The sequence below is a fragment of the Elgaria multicarinata genome, chromosome 5 (assembly GCF_023053635.1).
Source record: "Elgaria multicarinata webbii isolate HBS135686 ecotype San Diego chromosome 5, rElgMul1.1.pri, whole genome shotgun sequence".
NCBI lineage: Eukaryota > Metazoa > Chordata > Lepidosauria > Squamata > Anguidae > Elgaria > Elgaria multicarinata.
The window spans coordinates 68,003,250-68,024,356 of NC_086175.1; the positions used below are offsets into that span (position 1 = coordinate 68,003,250).

Genomic DNA, 21,107 nt, shown 5'->3' on the forward strand with positions numbered 1-21,107 from the left:
TGGACTTCGTCAAGAATTTTGAAGACAGCTGGTACTTCCATTGTAATCACTGAAGCAGCTTGGAACCTAACCCTGACCCAGAATCTTCCGCAAGGGCTTTAGCAAATGACTAGTAGTGCAACTCTGGCTTGCCAGCAAGCCACACTAACTTCTACATATTACGTATTGTGTCTTATTCGAGAGTGTGTGTAAGCTGAGCTGTTGTCAATTAGTTTTAATCTTGTAATTTAGCCAAGGACTGTAAAGATTTCTGTAACTTTTACGAGTAGCATAGAAGGCAGGGAGGAGCTGGTGAAACTTCCTCTTATATGCAACTCTTGAGGGACCAGATGGCCCAGAGGACCTGTCAGGGTCTGTGCTAACAACCACACTAGCTCCAAGTAGGTCATAGAAGGGTTGCAGTACCTGATTTTCTTTTCTTTTGAGGGGTGGGGAGAGGTAAAGGTGGTTCATTAAAATGGAAACCAGCTTCCATTCCACATATAATAGAGAATAAATGTACATTTAAACTATTTTAATTGCAATATTGCATGTACAGTACAGTCCATTGGAATTTGAAAGTATTACAAAAGTATACGAATTATATTTCTACAATAAAGTAAAAAATAAAACTTACATTCCCCCCCCAAAAAATCTACAACTGTGATTCTTCTATTTTGTTTAAATAAAAATGTACAGCAACTCTCCAGAAAAAGGAAGTCACAACTTTTATTCATAAGAGGTGCAATGTGTGGACTATCCTAATCTTTGATGCCAAAGACATCTTCTATTAGTGGTAAGTACTTGATTTTTTTCACTGGAAGTGTTGGTGGCTGTCCACTCCATTCATCTTCATACTGAAAAACAATGAATAAGAAGTGAAAACAAGTTAGACCTGTATGCTGAAAGGAAAAGCGAAGCAGCGCTGCCTTTGCTTCTGGCAATACAAAACAGAACAATATTATAGAATATGAAAAATAATAAATTCTGGTTAAAAATCAGATGAAAGTTTCAACCAGAAGTCAGATGGCCTCCGTAAAATAGAGGGGAAACCAAGGAGAAATCTCAGTAGCATAAAATTCACCTGGGAGAATTGATGATGATGATGATGTAACAATTAGCCTTGATTTGATGTCTATAAGTAGAGCCTACTAGTGTTATGCATCCCATCCACCATATTTTTTTCTCTAAACCAGGGGCCGGGCAACTTGGGTGGTCCAGGGTACATTTTCTAGCTCCTGGACTCCCTCAGGGGCCACACTCCTGCCACCGCACCACTACACCACCTGCAGTGGCAAACCCCCCAGTGATTTGCCGTGGAAATTTGGTGGCAAATCATGAAGACTCACAGTGGTCACACTTAGCTTGAAAAGAGGCTAGATTTGGCAGTTTGAGCCTCCATAGCAGTTTGCTGATGACTTTTGGAGGCAAACCACCAATTTCTTTGCTGCTGCACTGCTGATTTTCAGTAGTATGGCACGGCAGCAGGGGCTGCACTCAAAGTCATGGGAAGTCATGTGTTGCCCACTGCTACTCTAAAACATCTGACATGATTACAGCTAGGGAGACAGCAAGCCCTAGACATGCAGAGCCCAGGATAGAACCCTACCTGTATCCCTCTTTTCTTTAGTGCTTTCCCTTGGGCTGTTTTTAGGGAAAGCCTCCCAAAGGTGATCTGTCTCCCCCTATGGACTGCTCAGGAAATGAGTGCCGGCCAACCCTCTCCACTGAGGGTGCAAAGGCTCTGCAGGGCAAACTGGTTGTCATGGGAAGCCTCAACCAAATATTCCTCTGGATACGGCAAAGCCCCCAAACCCAGGAGCACTAAGTTGAGGGGAACAGGAGAGAGCTGGAGACAGGAATCCTCGAAGAGGTTTGTCAGGAAACTGGCAAAATCGTTGAGGTTATTCTCAAAGTGTGAGAAAGGGAACCCCAGCAGAACCCCAGAGTTGTTATATTATTGTGTTAAGCGAGGGAACTCTATGATTGTTACTTCCTGCTTGAGCACAGGCTTTCTCATTTGGGGGCATCACTCTGGGTTTGAAGACAAGATTCCCAGGCCCCATTGAAGAACACACAGCACCACAGGAGTCCAGCTGTTGCTTCCAACTTACGTTGAGTGCCATCTCCTCACCTCACCTTATACTTAGCTTGGGTTTTCAAACTTTCTTAGAGAACTTGCAGAAAAGTTTTGGGGTTTCCACGAGTTCTCTGAGAAAGCTCAGAAAGGCCAAAACCAAGGGAGCTCTTCCTGCCGCCCTCTTTCCCTCCCCATCTGTTCCCAAAACTTACCATAGTAAAATGAGGGGGTGGACAGCTGCCAGGAAGAGCCATTATGAGTTGGACCCAAACTTCAGGAAGGCTCAGCTTGTAATGGCTCATTTTCTGAAAACCCCAATTCTGAATTTAGGCACCACCACTACTTTTAACCTGGTTTTTCTCGTCTACTCTATTTTTTTCCTCTTGTGAATCAAGTGCTGCTTTATTCCTAAATGCCCACTGTTAGTAGGGATGGACAATTCAGTCTATTTGTGGTCCATGTTACTTTCACATGTGGTCACCTATAAGTTGGGCTCCATCCCATTTCTACATCCATCAACATGGCATTTAAATTAGTAGGTACTTTCTCCCCGAACATGGATTTTTCAATGTATTTTGATATTTATTGAGCCAAGAATTACATCAGAACAATTGGTGGATAACTAAGTTCAGATGCACACATTATCCTGGGGTGTGTGGATCGGATCAATTCATACTGGAATCTACAAAGGTTAAATCCCTTCAAGCACCCCCTAACCATCAGCAGTCTGGGGATGTGTGAGATCCCATAGGTGGGAATCATTTGGGAATCGGGGTTATAAAGACAGAATACATTGCTTTAATGTGCAACTATGATCCAGTTGAGAGTTATTTCAGTTTGGTAGCTGTCAGGAATGGAAGAAAGCCTCATCTTTCAGACAGGCCTTTGGAATCTGGAGACGTGAATTGTTTAGTTTCTTCTGCTAGAGATTAATCCAGCTGGGAAAAAGTGAACTCAGAGCAGTAAACGGCATCTACCAAATAACAGGGTCAGTGATGAGAATATTTATTTTCTGGGACTTGTTAGCTTGGAAATTGGTAGATGGATTAAATAAAAGTCTGCAGATTTAGTCAGTAAATGAGAATGCAGATTGAAACGTCCGTGTGTCTAATATAATAAACACTCCAGAAGTACTCCATTTTAAATCACCACAGAGATGAGAATATAATTGATATTGTTTAAAGATCCAACAGGGGGATTCAAATTCCATTCCTTCCTTGATATCATAATTTAATTTATTTTCCCTCAGTATCCCTTTCTATTAAAATATACTCAAGACCAATTTCAGAAATTGAAACAATTAAAGCGTAAATAAATAAATCACAAAATACACCTTCAGGATTTTACTTTCAATTCAGATGTCATGCAGCAGAAGTATGTTAGAGATTTACTTCTCAGTGTAACTTGGGGCCACTTCCTCACTTGATATTTTGTACTGAGATATCCAATTGCTAGTAACATGTGGCATACGTCAATTATGAATCAAACCTTTCTCAGGCCAAGCACCACCGCCTGAAAACCTGAGGGAGGGTTAAATAAAACCTTTTCCTTAGCTATGAGGGAAATAGGTTTAATATAAGATATCTCAAGATATACTGTGGGAATACTCTGGTGTGGGTGTTTAATAACTGTAAGGCAGGTAAATAATGCCAAGCTGACATGTGGCATTTGGTAGCGAAGAAAATAAAAATAAGTTTATTGTTGTTTAAAAGCTTTACATCAAAATATAATACTTTCAATCCTGCCTGATCTAAACTCTCCACACACCAACCACCTCACTCTCTTCACACCAATCCTAAGTCCCTAGAATCCAAACTCTTCTTACTCTACAACTAAACAACTCTCCTCACGCACACTCAAACTCACATACCTCACAAACTCCCAACACTCTCCTTATATACTCCTTTCCCCCCACCTATTACATCATAAACCACACCCGCTCAGTTCTAACATTCCATACTTACCAGACATACTAATCTAGACATATCTTTAAATCACCTCTTTTCTCAAAGTGCATGATTTCCCCCCAATTGTCAATAGTCTCAATTGTCAATTAAGACATGGCTGTGTATTTTTAAAAAAATTATAGTTAAGCACACAATCATATGTAATCCACCCTGGGTGCTCGTAAACCTCCAAATTCAGAGGCTTATGAGTATCCTATGCAGAGCAGGAGACTCATATCTGCCCCTAGCCTTCTCCCCTCCCCACCACCAGGAATGCCCCCTTTCCTCCATCTCCGCATTCTGTTTTCCAAGCACAGAGAGGTTGCAGATGCGTTTCTCTCCACGCCAGCTTAGAGGGGGAGGGGAGTGCAGTTATGTGGCCTCGAGGTTGGAGGCCTGCTTCCAAACTCATAGCCAGGAAACCAAACAATCCTATGTCCCCAGATACTGTGTAGGGGGCGTAGGATTGCCCTCTTAAGTTTTAAAATTCATAGAAAGTGAGTATTTTGTTCTCATGTATTACCAAGTATAAATTTATGCGTTGGCTACATCAAAGGTTGATGTCAGACATTTCAGAGCTTCAGAAGGAAGCATGTGTTCATACAACACAAAGCTGAAGCTGGTGTTTTGTAACAAAAAGTTTCACATATACACACACACACACACACACATGTTTAAATCTATTAATTTCAGAATGTTAAAACTTTAATTTTTTTACATTATAAGTTTATAAACTTTTATGTATTTATAAAATGGATGCGCTACTACTGGTCATTTGTTTTGTTTTTGCATACAACACAAAGGCCAGATCTACACCAAGCAGGATATTGCACTATGAAAGCGATATATCAGAAGCCACACTACTGCTTTATAGCGGTATTGAAGTGCACTGGACATCTGTTGGGGCCCATTGACAGAAAACACAAGCCATTCTATACTCTCAGCCGAGCATATAAACAACTACAGTTTAGAATTCTTAGGACTTTTGTGCAGGCTCTTTAGTCTGATTTTATTTAATTTTTTGCTTTACCTGTAGAGGCATCAAGATGGTTTGGAAAGTTGGGATTGGATGCTCTCTCCAGTTGAGCCCATCGACAAACTTCTTATAATTTACTCGTTCTTTGCAATCTTCACACCTAAATGTAAATTGGTATGCATATGTTCAGTAATTGGTTTCTATTATTTTGCTTAATATATAAGCAAAGTTTTACACACACACTATTGCTAAAACCATGAAACTGAAATGGAGATGAATTCATGAGGGAGGGAAACCATTTCTTCCTTGTTATATAGTATCCATTCTATAAAGCCCTTAATATCATGATGGCTTATTACATAGTTAAATAGATTTCTGTTTTTACCTCTAACATAAGGCATAAATGCTGTGCCTTATGATTGTGGGAATGCCATAAGAAAATGTTTAGGAAAATTGTGTTAAGCATATTTGCCATAAGAAGAATTAACCTCTGATGCAGAATTAAAGAAAACGAAGCTGGTCTAATGTAGTTCATTTGTTTTGGTTTCATATTGAATAATAGGAATACACTTGGAGTAGGCATTGAATTATTCCTGGAACTCAGAGATGAAAACCAACAAAGAAAAGGAGAAGGGACCACCTAGTTGGAGACTGTATCCCCTCCCCACTCTGCTCCTCCAAACAGGTAATGATCATTCATCAGCTGTCCTGTCATGTACACAAAGGGCAGGGCCACTGCATGAACAGGCTGTTAGGTTCTTTATCCCACATCCCAGCACATTTTGTTTTCCCTAGGGCATTTTTTTTTAGTGTTAAATACATAACACTCACAGAAGGCAGGACATCAGCTTTACAAGTCAGTTACTTCAGAAAAAGTACCATTAAAAACTGTTAAGACTCACTCAGCAATAAGGTGGCCCTACTTAAAATAAAGGCAGTCCCTTTCAAATTAAATCAATAAATCATTTAACTTGTGGGAGCATTCAAAACGCAAGCTGAATAAATAGTGCCGAAAAATAGAATGAAATATCCAAAGGCTGTGGAGCCTGATTTATTTCTGTGTTCTCCTCTTGGCCTCTTCCACTTTGCTTGCTTTAATGCCACTGGCTGCTCTGCTAATACAGGGGTAGGCAACCTGGTGTCCTCCAGATGTTTTAGAGTACAATTCCTATAATCCCTGACCATTCTCCATGCTGACCGGGGTTTATGGATGTTGTAGTCCAAAATATACATGTGGGCAGGATAGTTCCAGTCCCAGGATACTCACACCCACAGTCCCTGTAGCTCTCTTGGTTTAGCTGTCACAAGCGAGCACTGGCCTAATGGTGCAAGCACTTAGGACAACATCCTCCAACTTGGGGGCCCTCAGATGTTTTGGACTGCAACTCTCAGCATTCTTGGCCACGGATCCTACTGACTGGGGCTGATGGAAGTTGGAAGACCATAAAGGTTGGGGAAGGCTGATTTAGACGGTCATTTTAGAATTCATTCAGAAGCTGGATTCCACGGTACTTAACAATCCTATGTAAAAAAATAATTAATTAAAACCCTCATCCATGGGCAGAATGCAGCTGGCATTTGACTGATTCCCTTCAGGTGCAGATCAACTGACTAGTTCGGGAATCTTTTGATAGCAAGACACAGACAAACATTCATGCTTATAAAAGTAGGATTCTGCTTTCACTTAAAGGAGTGAAAAACATCAGAGTTCTAAATTGCAAGAAGAGTTCTAGAAATGCCAACAACCAAGTAGAAGTAAATTATGCTTGTGGCTCCTGAGCCAAGCCAGAACGATGCTTTCGCTTGCTGATGGGGAAATCTGGAGAATTGCCACAAATATGTTTTGTGTTATTGCATTTATTGTTCTGGTTTGGGACAAGCAATCACTTATCACATGCAAATTCAGAACCAACAACTTAGCCAAACGTTTAGAAATTAAATCCAAAATCCTGAATAATGATGATTCCCAATCCTTTATGATTAAATAGCGTACACACCCAATAAAAGTCAACTGGTATTAAACCTGATTTGCACATGGGTCTTCGGGTGTGTGTTCTTTTATGAAATTCCATGACCCTTGTAATAGGGTTGTTGTGTTTTTTAACTACTACTATGAGCTTTCATCATAAAAGAATCCTGTGGGGAAACACTAAATTGCTACATTATGTTAGCATGCTGTGATGGTATTAATAGGCTTTTAGCATCTTGTGCTCACAGTATTCTTATTTGGCTGGTTCAGAACAGACCAATGAAGGTAAGAATAATAAGGTTCCAGTCCTCATGGCCAAACAAAACTTGCAGCAAGTGTTGTATGTCTGATGAAAAATGTCAGAACTCAGAAACGGGAGTTAAGAAAAGGTGGTGATCCAATGCCCTGCAGAATTCCTTGCCTCTGTCCCACAGTCTACCTGGCTCTTCTTAAGATTTGCTTAACTTGTAACACAGGTTTTTGAGGAGGAGGAGGAGGAGGAGGAACTTTTTATGTCATACTTTTCTACACTACATCATTTTCCCCCATACATTTCAAACAGCTCACTCTGCTCTTAGCTGGCATGACAATGAGAACAAGGCCACTTCTACATGCCCAGCATGACTAGCTTGGGGAAGAATGGAGTAGATCCCTCTCTCTCTCATTCCTTCTCCTCCCGCAGTTCCTTTCCCAGTAACTGATTTGCAGTGCAATCCGATGTATGTTTATTCACAAGTAAATCCCACTTACATTTAACAGGATTTCTTCCCAGAAAAGATCCTCTCCTTAGTCTCCACCTCAGAAGGCAGAAGGACTTGGACAAAAGCCTCTAGTGAAGATCTCAAAGTACAGGCAGGCACATGGTCCTTCAGGCGCCCAATTCACAAGCTATTTAGGGCATTAAATGTAAGCACCAGTACTTTGAATTGTGCTTGGAAACAGTGAGGTTTCAACAATTGCATTATGTGTTCCTTAAAATCTGTCCAGGGTAACAATCGGGCTGCTATATTCTGAAGGGCTGCTTCTGAGCATTCTTCAAAGGAAGCCCTGTATACAGCACACTGCGGTTGTCTCTTCTGACGGTTACCAGAGCATAGGCCACTGTAACCAGGACAGGTTGCCACTGGCATGCTGGCCCGAACTGTCACAGCCTTCCCCAAATCGGTGCCCTCAAATGTTATGGACTACACCTCCCATCAACCCCAGCCAGGATGGCCAGTGATGAGGGGGATTGTAATCCAAAACATCTGATGGGAAGGCTGTACTATCGTGGTCACTTGATCTGACTAGCAACAGAGCTAGATCAAGCCGCACCTCCAGGCTGTGCATCTTATCCTTCACGGAAGGGCTACCCCAACCAGAAGAGGCTGGACACCAGTTACTCATCTCCCTTTTCATTGTCCTTGACAGAGTTCAAGCTGTGGGTTAACGTGCTGAAAAAACAGTCCATATTCATTCCAGCCCTGTAAAAATAGTACTGTAGAACTCAGGAAATAACTGGGAACACTCTATAGTTTTCAGATTTGTTGGATCAAGTTTTCAAAGGATATTCCAACAAATGTGGTACAGCAATATGGGAAACTGTTCAAGCCCTTAGTCTTAATTGCTATCCAATAGCCATGGCAAATTCAATTGATGACTAATTTTAGATAAGTAATGCATTCCTCTGGACTATTTCATATTTCACAATATGAAATCCTATAGCTTTTTTTTTCCAGGTTAACACACTGATTCTAAACACTGGACACAATTGTTCCTCCATGTTTATAGATAGACAGGCCTTGTTTTTAATATGCAATGATTACATCTATTTTATTACCGTTCCACAGAAGTAAGGAGAGAAGTCTTCACTCCTGGATTCTAGCTTTCCCCAAACACAGTTCAGGTTATTGGGAGTTCTAAAAATGAATTATGTTACTCCCTTTGACTAATGCTCATGACCAGGTGTCGGAAGTGATGAATGTGTGGCAAATTGCAAAAGCCATCTATCTGCCTACCGTAGGGAACTCCCTGAAATGCTTTTGTTTTATGAAGGAACCAGATTTGGGGGGGGGGGGGGGTTTCGACTAACAGTACCTTATTTTCTTTAGGCATTAAGACTAAAGATTATCTACTGCTGTCCTACGAGGAGGCATAAACAGACTAAAAGGGTGATTTTTGCATTTCTTGTTCTAAAACGATTCACTTTTTACAATGCACGTCCAGCATTATATTCTCTTCTAACATAATGCCAAGGCCTCAAATCAGGGGATGAAGGTCAGAGGAGGCTATTTGAGCAGCAGGAAGTGAGCTGAAGAAGCAGCCCCCTGGTTCCTGGGAGCCCTAGTGAGGGCTCTGCCGGTGGACGAGGATATGGGTGTCAGCTCACTCCATGAGCTCAAGGGATGACAACCAGGGTGGGCTTGGGTCTGGAAGCAGCCTGCCTCCCTTCCGGTGTATGGATTTGGCCCCTTCTCCCACTGAGCCTTTTCCCCAGAGGCTCCACTTACAGGTTCTGCGGGACGTTTCAAGATGCACATGCAGTAAAATCACCACTGACCAAAACATGGTAAAGCAACAGGTTCACTTCCACCACCACCCCAAACCACCACCTCCTTACATTTTTAATGTAAATATAGAACCAATAACCCTTGCAATACTTCTAGAGTAGCACAAGTTGAAAACAACCACTCTACCCTGCAGTTTTGCAAGTAAGTTGCTCGACAGAGTGACCAGCTATCACAGGTATGGAGCCAGGCTCTTGACACCTGCAGCGTGCCATTTCAATTAAAGCACCCAACACACCCACAACAAATGAGGCTTCTTTTTCACTAAATGTTTTCAGGCTTAAAATGTTTCAGATGCTGAAATTTTTCAGATTCCACGGGTATTTTCAAAGAGTCCGTACTGAAAAAGCTGCCTGAAGAATACGTTTTTCTAACTAATATTCCTGTTTCAACATTTTTAATACATTAAATCTGAATGTAATGTACACATATGCCATGTGATTCATCCCATTAATAAAAGGGGATACAGAAAGGCTGTTTGTAATCAAGGCAAAATGAAAATGGCATGAATATGGAAAAGGGATCAATGAGGGAAAAACAGCATTAAAATATGCACAGCAATGCAAACTGCTGAATTGCCAACGGATTACCATTTTACATAATCCAAGCTGAACATGGGTATTTTTTTGCCCTCCCTACCTCTCCAAAAAGGAGGAGGAGGAGGAGGAGATGCTAAAGTGGTTTGAAACTGGGACTGATGCTTATGGAGTGTAATTCATCCCACTTTCATCTCCAGTGAACAGATTTGCAGGAACTTTTACTATTTCAAACACCTGTTAACAAAGGGTTGGAAGTAGCATCCTTGGTATTCTCCAACATTCTCCGATTTGGAGGGAAGGGGGCTACTTCACTCAGAGTCCTCTCACTTCCTGTTGTTGCAGCAATGACCTGAAGGGGCGTCAGGCAAGACTCTTCACCGGCTGTCTCGCTACGGAGAGCACAGCAAGCCATGTCTGTGGCTAGAGGCTGCTCAGCCTCTTGCGGGGCATCTGGAATGGCCAGAGCTATGAATGGTGTCTCCATCGCCACAGCAATGGTGCCAGCATTGCTGGTTTCTGCCACAGGCTGTGGACTTCTTATTTCAGCCTGTTGACCCCAACAGAAGGTGCCATTGGGGAGGCGGACTGATGCACGACTGCCAACGTGTCCCTTGTTCCTGCTGTCCAAGGGCTCTACGCTCACACACACCTGCAAAACTTTCTTCACCAGCAGTAGTACAAAGGAAACGTGTGTGTGCACGCCATGGAAGGAAATACATCTTTCCAACTAGTTCCAACTCACTTAATAACTATTGTTGGTCCCCAGTGTAATCGACTCATCACCACAGGTCAGACATGTTGCACTCAACATCAGGCTCAGCCTAATTTCATATGACCCTTGGCAATTTAGGCCTCTGGCAAGTGTGATCTGTCCTTTTCTTGCTGCTTAGAAAGGGGGGGGGGCGGGATGGAGGGAAGGGGTACCACCCATTCTTAGCTCTGCCCACAGCCATGGATGGCTTCAGCCCCTGAAAGATGACCCCTGAGGAAATGCGGCACTCGACAGAAAAAGGTTTCCCACCCCTGATTTACATAAATCATCATCTTCAAATGAGACTTACGCAGCCAATAGTGCTCGCAAAAGATCATCTGCTAACGGTAGCCTGAAGGACTTGCAAACGTTCCTGCACTTGTCACTGGCCAGTAGTCCACATCTGCGCAAACACAAGCAATGTTTTTCACTTATTATTATTATCATCATCATCATTGCTATTATTATTATCATTATTTAATTTGAAATAAGAAACTATGCAATGCTTGATTTAAGTGGTAATTAATTATGTGCAGTAGTAAAATAGCAGGAACACTTGTGAAAAGGGAAACATCTCAAAATGCAGCCCTGAGAATGTTTCTGCCTTTTAAGCTGGTTCCTTGGGGGCAACCATCAGCCCTAGAGAATATCCATCTTCAGGAGCAACTCTGCCCCTTGTCCCGAGCCACCAGGTAGTTTCCCCAGTCTCTAGGCTCCTGCTAGAACATCTCCCCCAACCCACCCCTGATTCAGACTGTACAGGAAGGGAAGGGAACAAATTCTTCACTTCCTCTGCTGAACCGCTTGCCAGGGAAGGGGAAAAAGAAAAAAGAGCACCCAGCTGGTCAGCCCACCCTGCCTTGCCCAAATGGTGGGACCCAGAAGTCCTCCCCACCTCTCCTGCTTGCTCAAGAGCTCCAAGACTCTAACATAGATTTAACGTCGGTGACAGATAAGTATTAATCCATCTTCTCTTTCCAATCTACGGATTTGAATGGGCTCAGTTGGTTTGGCCTACAACTTGTTAACAGCATTAAAAATGTTTCCCTGTGGTAATTAGATCCAGACCATAACAATGTCACAGGATACTTAGCGCAGAAAAAAATAACACAAATTCTAAAGCACGCCAGGCGAAGAAGGGAGGCAAAGGAGGAACACTGTGCCATTCCTGAGCTTTTCCAGAATCCTGCAGCAGACTTGGAGACAAACGGCATCTTTCACTTGCGTTCAATTCAAAGTAAGGAAAGAAGCAAAAGCCCTCGAGTCACTTAAAGCAGGGCAAAAATCGCCAAATGATCATAACAGAAGTTCAAGCCAAAACCAAGCATTTTAAACACACATAATCAACCTGTGGCCTGCAGAGGCCTTATATGCAGCTGGCAGGGATGCCCGGGTTGCTGCCACCATGAAATTTCCCAGTGCTATGCAGCTGGATGGTGGGCTGTGTGGAGCCCAGTTATGATGGGTAGGAGGATGCATGGAAAATATTCTCACCATGTGCCACCCTCCCCATTTTGACTGTGTTTCAGAAGCATGCGATTTAAATGGGGAGGGCAGGGCATGGAAAGAGTCACCCCTTTGTGCCTTCCTCCCCAGTTTAGCCATATGTTTCCCTCACTGCCCAGCTGATCAACATTGGGAAAGCTACTTCCAGAACGAATCAGCTGGTGGGCAAAGCACGACCATGGGGTGGGTTTAACACACACCCCTTTCCTTGCACGCTGAGATGAAAGGGGGGAGTGAGGAGTGTGTGTCTGCATGTGCTCATGGCCCTGCTCCACTTCCCACTGCCACAAGCAAATGATGTCATGCCTTACCTGGAGGAGGACTCATCAGATGAAGAAGAGGAGGGGAAGAGCCAGCACAGCAGGCCTCCAGCTCTCTGCCTGGGTCTGGCTGGGACCCGCTGGGCCAGCTCTCCCCCTCCTCTTTTTCATCCGATGAACCCTCCTCCAGTTAAGGGATGACACCTGACTTCAAGGCTGCAATCCAAAGCATAATTAGGAAGAATGGAGACTTGCTTCCAAGTAAAATGTGTTTAGGGTGAAGTTGTAATTCCCAGTTATTTCACCGGGACGGAGGATACACATACCGATTTGTAGAAATACTAGAACCAATTATAAGTATTACATGTTTTCTGTTTGCTTAAATGTAGGTCAGTAGAGACTCAAGAGGTCACTTACTTCTCCCGGTCACTGTATGCCAAGGAAGCGAAGAGTTGGCCAAAATTCTCAAAGCTATTTTTCTTGAGTTGTTCCTGGGACACTGCTAGAAGATAGGTGGCATCCATCTCATTCTCATCTCTTACACTGTAATATCGCCCAATGGTCATAATTTCATGTTCTGACAATTTCCCGTCTGAGATATTCAACATCAAATTTCTGAGAAACAATAGAAAATTAAAAAGATTCGCATTCATGTCCAGGGGCACCTCTGGGATATTGGGATGCAAGAATGTCTCATGTATGTTTGTTTTTGCTGTAAATCAAACTGTCAGATTTGCATACTAATTTTCCATTGCATCACAAGGAAACTTTAAAAAATGACACAGTCAAGCTGCAAATTCAAGGCTGATGAAGCTTCAAAGCTGCCACACACAGAGAGATTCTCGAACTGCCAAATAAGACAAGAGCCCATTCACTCACTTAGTATTTCCCTTTAACCCTTTGCTCCCTGCTGCAGAACCAATCCAGTTCATTCCCTGCCAGGCCTGCTGGTTGCACTGGAAAAAGAGCTTCAACGGGTACACATGGAAAGCTTTCTTCTGATGCAAGTAGCAGGTGCAGAGGGGGTGATCCAGATAGGAATTTCAGCAGGAGGTAGAAGGTTAAAGGCCGCTTTACCACCACCACCACCACCCGGGGTACAGATTTCTCCCCGCCCACTGCTATTTACTTTATAAAATACGTTATTTCATTTTGTAAATACCATGTTGCGTTTAGGTATAAAACAGATCAGATTAGATTATTTTAAAAATTGCATAAGCAACCATAATGAGTGAGATTATGAATCTAGATTGCAGGAAAGAGGAAAATGTCCTCCAACTTTATGGACTTTTCAAAACCCAAGATTCATGAGCTTCTAGTTCACGTATCACATGAAGCACACACTCAAGGGACAATCTTAACTGGCCCCTGTTTCAGTAAAAGTAAGTATACCACTAATTTTAAACCAGCATCTGTATCATGTCTTGTTCTAGTTAAGATCTGCAGCACAATAAAATGGAAAAAGTCATCATGCCAATATATCAATTTCTATGCTTGTTTTATCTACTCATCAAGCACAAACTGCTTTTGAGAACATTTGATAAGATCTATGCAGGAAAACAGACTATTTCTTATAAGATGGAAAGAAAGCTGTTAGGCTCAACGAGCAAAATAAGAAAGCGTAAAACCTTGTGCAACATTTACATTTAGAACCCTAGGAGACACATAATTTACTGATTTTGAGATTGTACACACTTTGGGACAGCAGCAATAGTTTTTGCTATATTTTCTAGAATGCTCCAAATGGTTTTCCATTAAGAGCAACGAGTAAACAGTATCAGTGTCAAGGCAGCAGGGAGGTGGAAATATATCCAAAACTCTATTCTGCCTTTTTCAGATTGTCTTAAAATGATGTGTTGTTAAACCAGGGGTGGGGAACCTGTGGCCCTCCAGATGTTGTTGGGACTCCAAATCCCCTCAGCCCCAACTAGCACGGCCAATGGACAGGGATAATCGGTGTTGTCCTCCCTTGGCAATTCAAAGATTACCTATTTTCACCTTCCATTATTATCTCCCTTTTCTTTGTGTGTCATGTCTTTTTAGATTGTAAGCCTGTGGGGCCGGGGACTGTCTTATTTTACTGATGGCCCGTAAGTCGCTCTGAAAGCCTTTTGGGCTAAGGCGTTGGCTAAAAATACTTTAATAATTTTCAGAACACCTGGAGGCTACAGGTTCCTCCTGCCTGTGTTAAACTGTCTACACTATAACTTGTTTCAAGGCATTAGTTTGCAAAGTTCCCTTAATGTTATTATGTGTGGTGAAAAGCAGCACATTGCACAAGATGTGCTTAAACCAGAACAAGAACCAAATATTTTAAAGAGATTTATGCACATGTGCTCAAAATCACTGTAGAGCAACTTTTCCTAATAACAATGAATTTCCACAGACATGGAAGCTCCAATATACACAGGCAAGTTTGCTTTTCAGAAGGATTTTTCCATCATTTCAATATAGAGGCAGGACACATTACTTTGAACATAAAGATTGGGTCCCCAGGCATGATAAAGATCCATCTATACATCTGGACAAACTCCCTAGAATAGAACACTATACTGAGTAAGAATTTCCAGAGGGGTAGCTGCAAATGAAACAACAAAGGTCTTGTGGCACCTCAAGCCAGAATAAATGTGTTCATCTTTCAAGTGCACAAGGCTCCTTGTTGTACTGAGTGACTCCATGGGAGTTGCTGCTTTGCTACATTCATGAACTGTCCTAATAAAGAATCTTGTTTGTGAAATGTAATGGTGTGTGACCTAGGACTGGACTTACCTGAAGGACTTCCACTGGTCCTACCTTGCTGGGATGCAAGGAGAACAGAGAACCTGGGCCAGGCCACCAGCTTGCTGTTTTAAGCCCTGGGCAACTCAAGTGGCTGGAGTTGCCCAGGGACAACCAAAAGGAAGATCTTGTTCTTCCTTGGACTCTAGGGCAAAATGTGGATCAGAATTTCTTCCCCAAACCCCTATCACGGTGTTTTACCCCTATCGGGGGTTCTGAATCCAGCAATGTGCTACGTTTGCACCCACTGCAGTGCACAAGAAATTGGTAGTGACTCTGTCTGCTGCTTGTTGCCAGTTCTTTTCGTTGGTGGGTGAGCTCCACTGCAGACAACCAACCAAAGGTTGTCTTGATAATATCTTGATGATATCACGGCATCCAAGTCCAGGCTAGAAGCCTGCATTTATAAAGATTCTGTTCTGTTCAAGATGACTTGGAACTGGAGTTTAAACATCAGAATTCTTACAATTTCAGACCAGTGTCCTGGTGTCTGGATACTATGAACACAGATTTTTTTTTTAAAAAAAAAAAACCCTTTAATTGGGAAAAGACAAGTAAAGAGGAAAGAGTATTTGGAAGGAAGTATTTCTGCATGTTTCCATAGAGCAGTGTCATATTTAGTCTGGCACAAAAGATTAGCGATGCACAAGTAACTTTTCTGCAAGACCTGTAATTACTGCATATATTTTTAAATGAAGCAAGAAAACACATGTGCGGACAGTGGTGCTGTTAGGGCAGGACTTTGGGGCAGATGTCCAGGGCCCCCACTCAAAAGAATAAGCAGGTGGGCCCCCAATCACAGCAGGGCTGACTTACCCAATTATGAAATAATAAACATTACCATTTAACAACAAGGCTCTCCCATAAGGCCATTAAATCCAGAAACTAACTGCATGACTGTGTTCAGCGCAATCCTATGCATGTTTACTCAGGCGCAAGTCCCATCTGCTGAATTGGATTTATTCCTAATGTAAGTGTACATAGGACTGCACCCTCAAGGTTTTAAACAACACAGTTCATAATATAATGAGAGAACAGGATTGAAAATTAGAAAAAAGATATAGGGACAAGGGAATGGATGTCATCCACTTCTATTTTTTATGCCAATTAGATTTTTCATGTATATCCCACCAAGGGCCTTTCGAATAGGGTGAGACAGAAATCAAAATGTGCCAGTTATCACAGGCATGAAGTGTCAAAAAAATGCATTCCGTTGTAAATGCTTATGGATACAAAATTACGTTGCTTCGTAGCAGAGCAGATGCACAGCATGTAAAAGCACCAAGTTCAATATCCCACATTTCCACTTTTAAACAGGTGCCAGGCAGCAAGGTTAGAAAAGCCTGTCTGGTCTGAATCTGGGAAGATCTGCTGCCTGTCACAGTGGACAACATTGGGCTAGATGAACTAATGGCGTGATTCGGTACAGGGACAGCTTCATGTGTAGACATGTTCATGTCAATTAAATACCCAACAGAGAGACGGACAAAATCCCACACAAGTCCAGCCTGCCAGAAGATACTAACAGGTCAGAGCAAGACTCCATGGGCACTTTGTAGGTACCATTGCTAAAGAGTTTGTACTAGTTTAGCCTGTTTATGTTCGACATGATGGAGAGCACCAAACTATCCATAGCCCAGTAGATTTTATCTCTCTTCTTGATGATGGAGACCTCACAAAAGGAATCGTAAAACTGAGCATAACTAAGAGGGAATTAAAATGCCTTTCCTCTAGGCTTTCAGAGTCTCACCTGAATTCATCATAATCAATAATGGTGGTGTGTTGAGGATCAGTAGCTGCAAAAATCTGCTTAATCTCTCTTGACCGAGGTTCTCCTATCACTTTCAGTTTGTTCAAAATTATGTTGATATTGCCCATAGCAAACTGAAAAAAGACGGAGGGGCAAGTGAGAACAGCACAGCATGTATTTAATACACACAAATATTCTTTAGGTAATGTATAGCAATGTGAAGACTGAAAACTACAGAAGCCAGTTATTCTTTTCAATTATGACATGCAGACCCGGTTTGCACGTAATGCCAATTCATGGGTTGTTTGACTCATGAACTGCAGGCCCACACCAGAGAGAGAGAGAGAGAGAAAGAAAGAGAGAGAGAGAGAGGAAACACTTTGCCTCCTGCACACTCACTCCTTCCATTTTGCATCCACTTTCAGCAACACCCTAGGCATAGCCTATTCCTGGGTTGTTTGATGTAACATGCGAACCTGAAACTCTGGGATGTTGAGAGACAAACAACCCAGCATTTTAACCTAATGACAAACCATGAGTTCAAACCCTGGGTTGTTCGTCCCGCAACAATCCAGAGTTCCAGGTTCACACGGCACATCAAACAACCCAGAGAGGTCCACCTGGCGCCTACACTGTACTCTTTCCGTCGCCAGCTGAAGACCTTTTTATTTTCTCAGTATTTTAACACCTAATTTAACTTAAATTTAAACCTTATTTTAATTCCGTATTTTAACCTATATCAATTTTTGCTGTGTGGTTTTATCCTGGTTGTGCTTTTTATATTGTATTTTGTATTTGTGTTTTTAGATTGTTGGCTATTTTTTATGCTCTTCATGTTTTTAATTTTTGTGAACCGCCCAGAGAGCTTTGGCTATTGGGCGGTATAAAAATGTAATAAATAAATAAACGTAATAAATAAACAAATAAATAAATCCAGGAATGAGGGCTTTCCTGAGTTGTTGCTGAAAGTAGATACAAAGTAGAAGCAGCAAGCAGGCAAGAAAGAAGTTGCTCATTCCCACGTGGCCCCAACAACCTATGGTTTGTCATTATGTACAAACTGGGCCACACTTGTCCATTACATCATCTTATAGGTTTGACTTTAGAAAAAGCCAACAGTTAATCTCAAAGCAGCTTTCATAAAAGTTTTCCACAGCCACGCTAAATTCCATTTCAGAAAACCATCTGTCAATGTAGTATCACAATGCTGCACATTCATTCTCCACACCCTGGCAAAGGAATGCTTCTTCTAAACAGCCATATCCCAACAAAGAAGCAACTTCAACTTGTGAATCCACACTCCACCTCACACCAACACACACACACACACACACACACACACACCTGGCACAGAATGGTACTGGTGATGAATGTTTTGTGTTGCCTTTAATTTCTCATAAGAAAGCTAAGGTCAAGTGTAACCTGTGGCAAAGAAATTGTGAAGCGACTTTATTGATTCTTCTGCTCACTCAGGTAGATGCAATATCCTCTGACAGCAAGTCAGGTAAGTTTGAAAACACACACTTTGATGGGAGCGATCAGCCAAAAGGGAAGCAGCCATTGCATGACCATTTTGTCTCACGTCTAGTTTGCGCTCACCCCTGTCAGCGGTCAGGTGATTATATGAATCAGCCCCGAGTCGGCAAAATATCAGTCAGCAACTGGAGCGTGACGTGACCTTCAGTAGGGTTGAACTGGATCACAATTTCAAATCTTATTTCTACTTGCACAGATTTGTAAAATTCAATTTCAGAACTTTGTTATTTTGTTTAAAAATAAACACTGGAGAAAATGAATCACTCAGTGTTAATGCATTAAAATATGGTTATTGCAACAGGATCTGTTATGCAGCTACACATAACATGTGAAATACAAACAACTACACAGCCCCAAGCGCTGCCCTGTCCTTCTCAGCACCCTATTTTTATCTCCTCCCTGTTTGGTTGTTCTTTATCCCAGGGGTCCTGCGCAACTGCAATGGGAAGAAGCAACCATAACAACTATCAGACGTCCCTTATGGATTTTGCTTGGCCGGCTTCAGCGCCTTTATCTTTGGCATGGGAAAATCAACTGGTACAGCACAGACTGTATCAGCAATGCCCTTTTGGGCTTCCGCTGCTTTATTCCTTTCCAGAAACAAAGGCAGGATTAAGACATTATAAAAATCAATCTGTGAGTCTGAATCATCAGGGCACAAAGCACACTCCATGACATTTGCCGAACGCATTATTTTGTGTGTATTTTGGCTGCAACAGGTTGAGAACGCAGACTACTTTTTCATTACATCGTTTTCAAATCAAGTAACAATGGGCCTGTATTGATCTTGGGGTGTATAAACAAAGATTTTCAGAGCCACCATTATTTAAGCAAGATAATAAAACTGCATGTGCCTTAAAGGCCAAATAAGGTTTGGAAAGCACAGCTTGCCTCATTTGCATGCTTCTCCATGTAGTTGAAAGCATATTCATCAGCATCCACCAAAAGAAAGACGTGGCCATGGAAACACACTTTGGCTCCGACATACAGATCCTCAGCTGTGTAGTACTCAGGCAGTTCACTCTTATAGAGCTCCTGCCCAGGCTTCTTCACCCGACTTCTTTCAAGGAATTTCCCACCAATCACCCCTGTAACGAGAGAAACATAAATAACAAGCTGTCTCTTTCAGGGAGAAACTAACTAGTGCACACTTTAAAATCCAACAGCACCCTCAAATTTCCTGTCGTCCATACCGAATTGCCTATACCAATGCCCACATAACAATTATTTCCAAGGGGGTGGATTCTCTGCTGTGTTCATTTTCATGTCAAATACTGTTCTTGCCTTTCATGATGTGGACAAAAAAAGAAGTCTTTTTTTTTTAGGAATTTCCACAATCAAGACACACACGCTGGGAACTGTGCCTTCACCTAGGGAGAAACTAGATGAACCACAAGAGGTTGGATCCAGAGGAAGTTAGTCATCTTTTAGTCTAATTGGCTTGGATCCGAAGATATGTTAACTTAAAGAAGTTCATAGAAGGAAAACATTTTGTCCACTCCTCACCCCTGAAGCCCCCTGTGCTTCTAAAAAAAAAACCTCTCCAGAGGGTTGGGGCCCCTTCTTGAACAATGTGGGAGGGCTGCCGGGAGGTGGGGGGACTGTGGGAAGAGAAGACTAACTTGTTCCATTTATTTCAATCGGATGAATGCTAAAATAAGTCAATTTAAGGAAGTTCATGTAATGAAGCTGGGAAACTTTCCTTCCACAACCTGTTTTAACTTAGCTTAGAATCCAAACCCAATTTTAGACAATTCTCTCCTTCCCCTAGCATCCTTCTGTACCTAATCCCCAAGTGTTGGGCACCCAACCTTTTGAACAATGCAATCACCCTGCTTCATTCATGCTATTGCCCTGCCACATTCATAGAATTTTGCAGGGGGACTAGATATCGTTGTCTTGTAATCTGCATTTTCTCACTGCTTCCTCTGTCCTTTTTCTTTCCAGGAAAAAAATATCTATTAAGGAGGAAAATACAGAACTGCACAATACCTTTTGATTAGTTGTACTAGGAGCCCTCTGGCTGGAAGCACCCCCAGACACCTGCTTAACTTCAGCTAAGTGGCTACATCACCTGCCCTCAGACCTTGCCCTGTGATGTATAATGCTTTGCCTTGAACAAGCTTACACTAGACTCTAGCATGCCTGTGGTTCATTTCCTGCTTTAATCTGCACTCCCAGCCCAAATCCAAAAAGAGTGCATTAGACAACACAATACGTTTCCTATGTATTATTTGGTGATGTAAGTGTAATAAAAAGGGATGGGTGGCATAATAAAATGCCATTTAGTCAAAATTATAAGTGAATGCAAAGCCCACAATACTTATTCAAGCAGAGTTTGGTTCAGAAATCTTCCTTCTACAATAAAACTGAATGGTGAAAAATGCATTAAGGGTTTGACTTAAGCCTATGAAAGCATGAAAACTCAGAGTGAAGAATAGAAGCCAGGTTGCAACCGCTTCCTCCCATCTAATCCCTGGAAAAAAAGCAT

At 42.1% G+C, this 21,107-nt stretch overlaps 1 protein-coding gene across 1 annotated transcript in view; it reads right to left on the reverse strand.

Moving 5' to 3' along the window:
- Positions 1 to 564: 564 nt before the first annotated feature.
- Positions 565 to 21,107, reverse strand: part of EFHC2 (EF-hand domain containing 2) — a 55,842-nt gene continuing 35,299 nt past the window's right edge. The window contains exons 10-15 of the mRNA XM_063127550.1: positions 19,508 to 19,704; positions 17,081 to 17,214; positions 12,970 to 13,167; positions 11,097 to 11,189; positions 5,036 to 5,141; positions 565 to 836 (exon numbers count right to left, since the gene is read on the reverse strand). Coding sequence (XP_062983620.1) covers positions 741 to 836; positions 5,036 to 5,141; positions 11,097 to 11,189; positions 12,970 to 13,167; positions 17,081 to 17,214; positions 19,508 to 19,704 — 824 coding nt within the window. The 3' untranslated portion in view covers positions 565 to 740. The remainder of the gene's footprint in view (positions 837 to 5,035; positions 5,142 to 11,096; positions 11,190 to 12,969; positions 13,168 to 17,080; positions 17,215 to 19,507; positions 19,705 to 21,107) is intronic.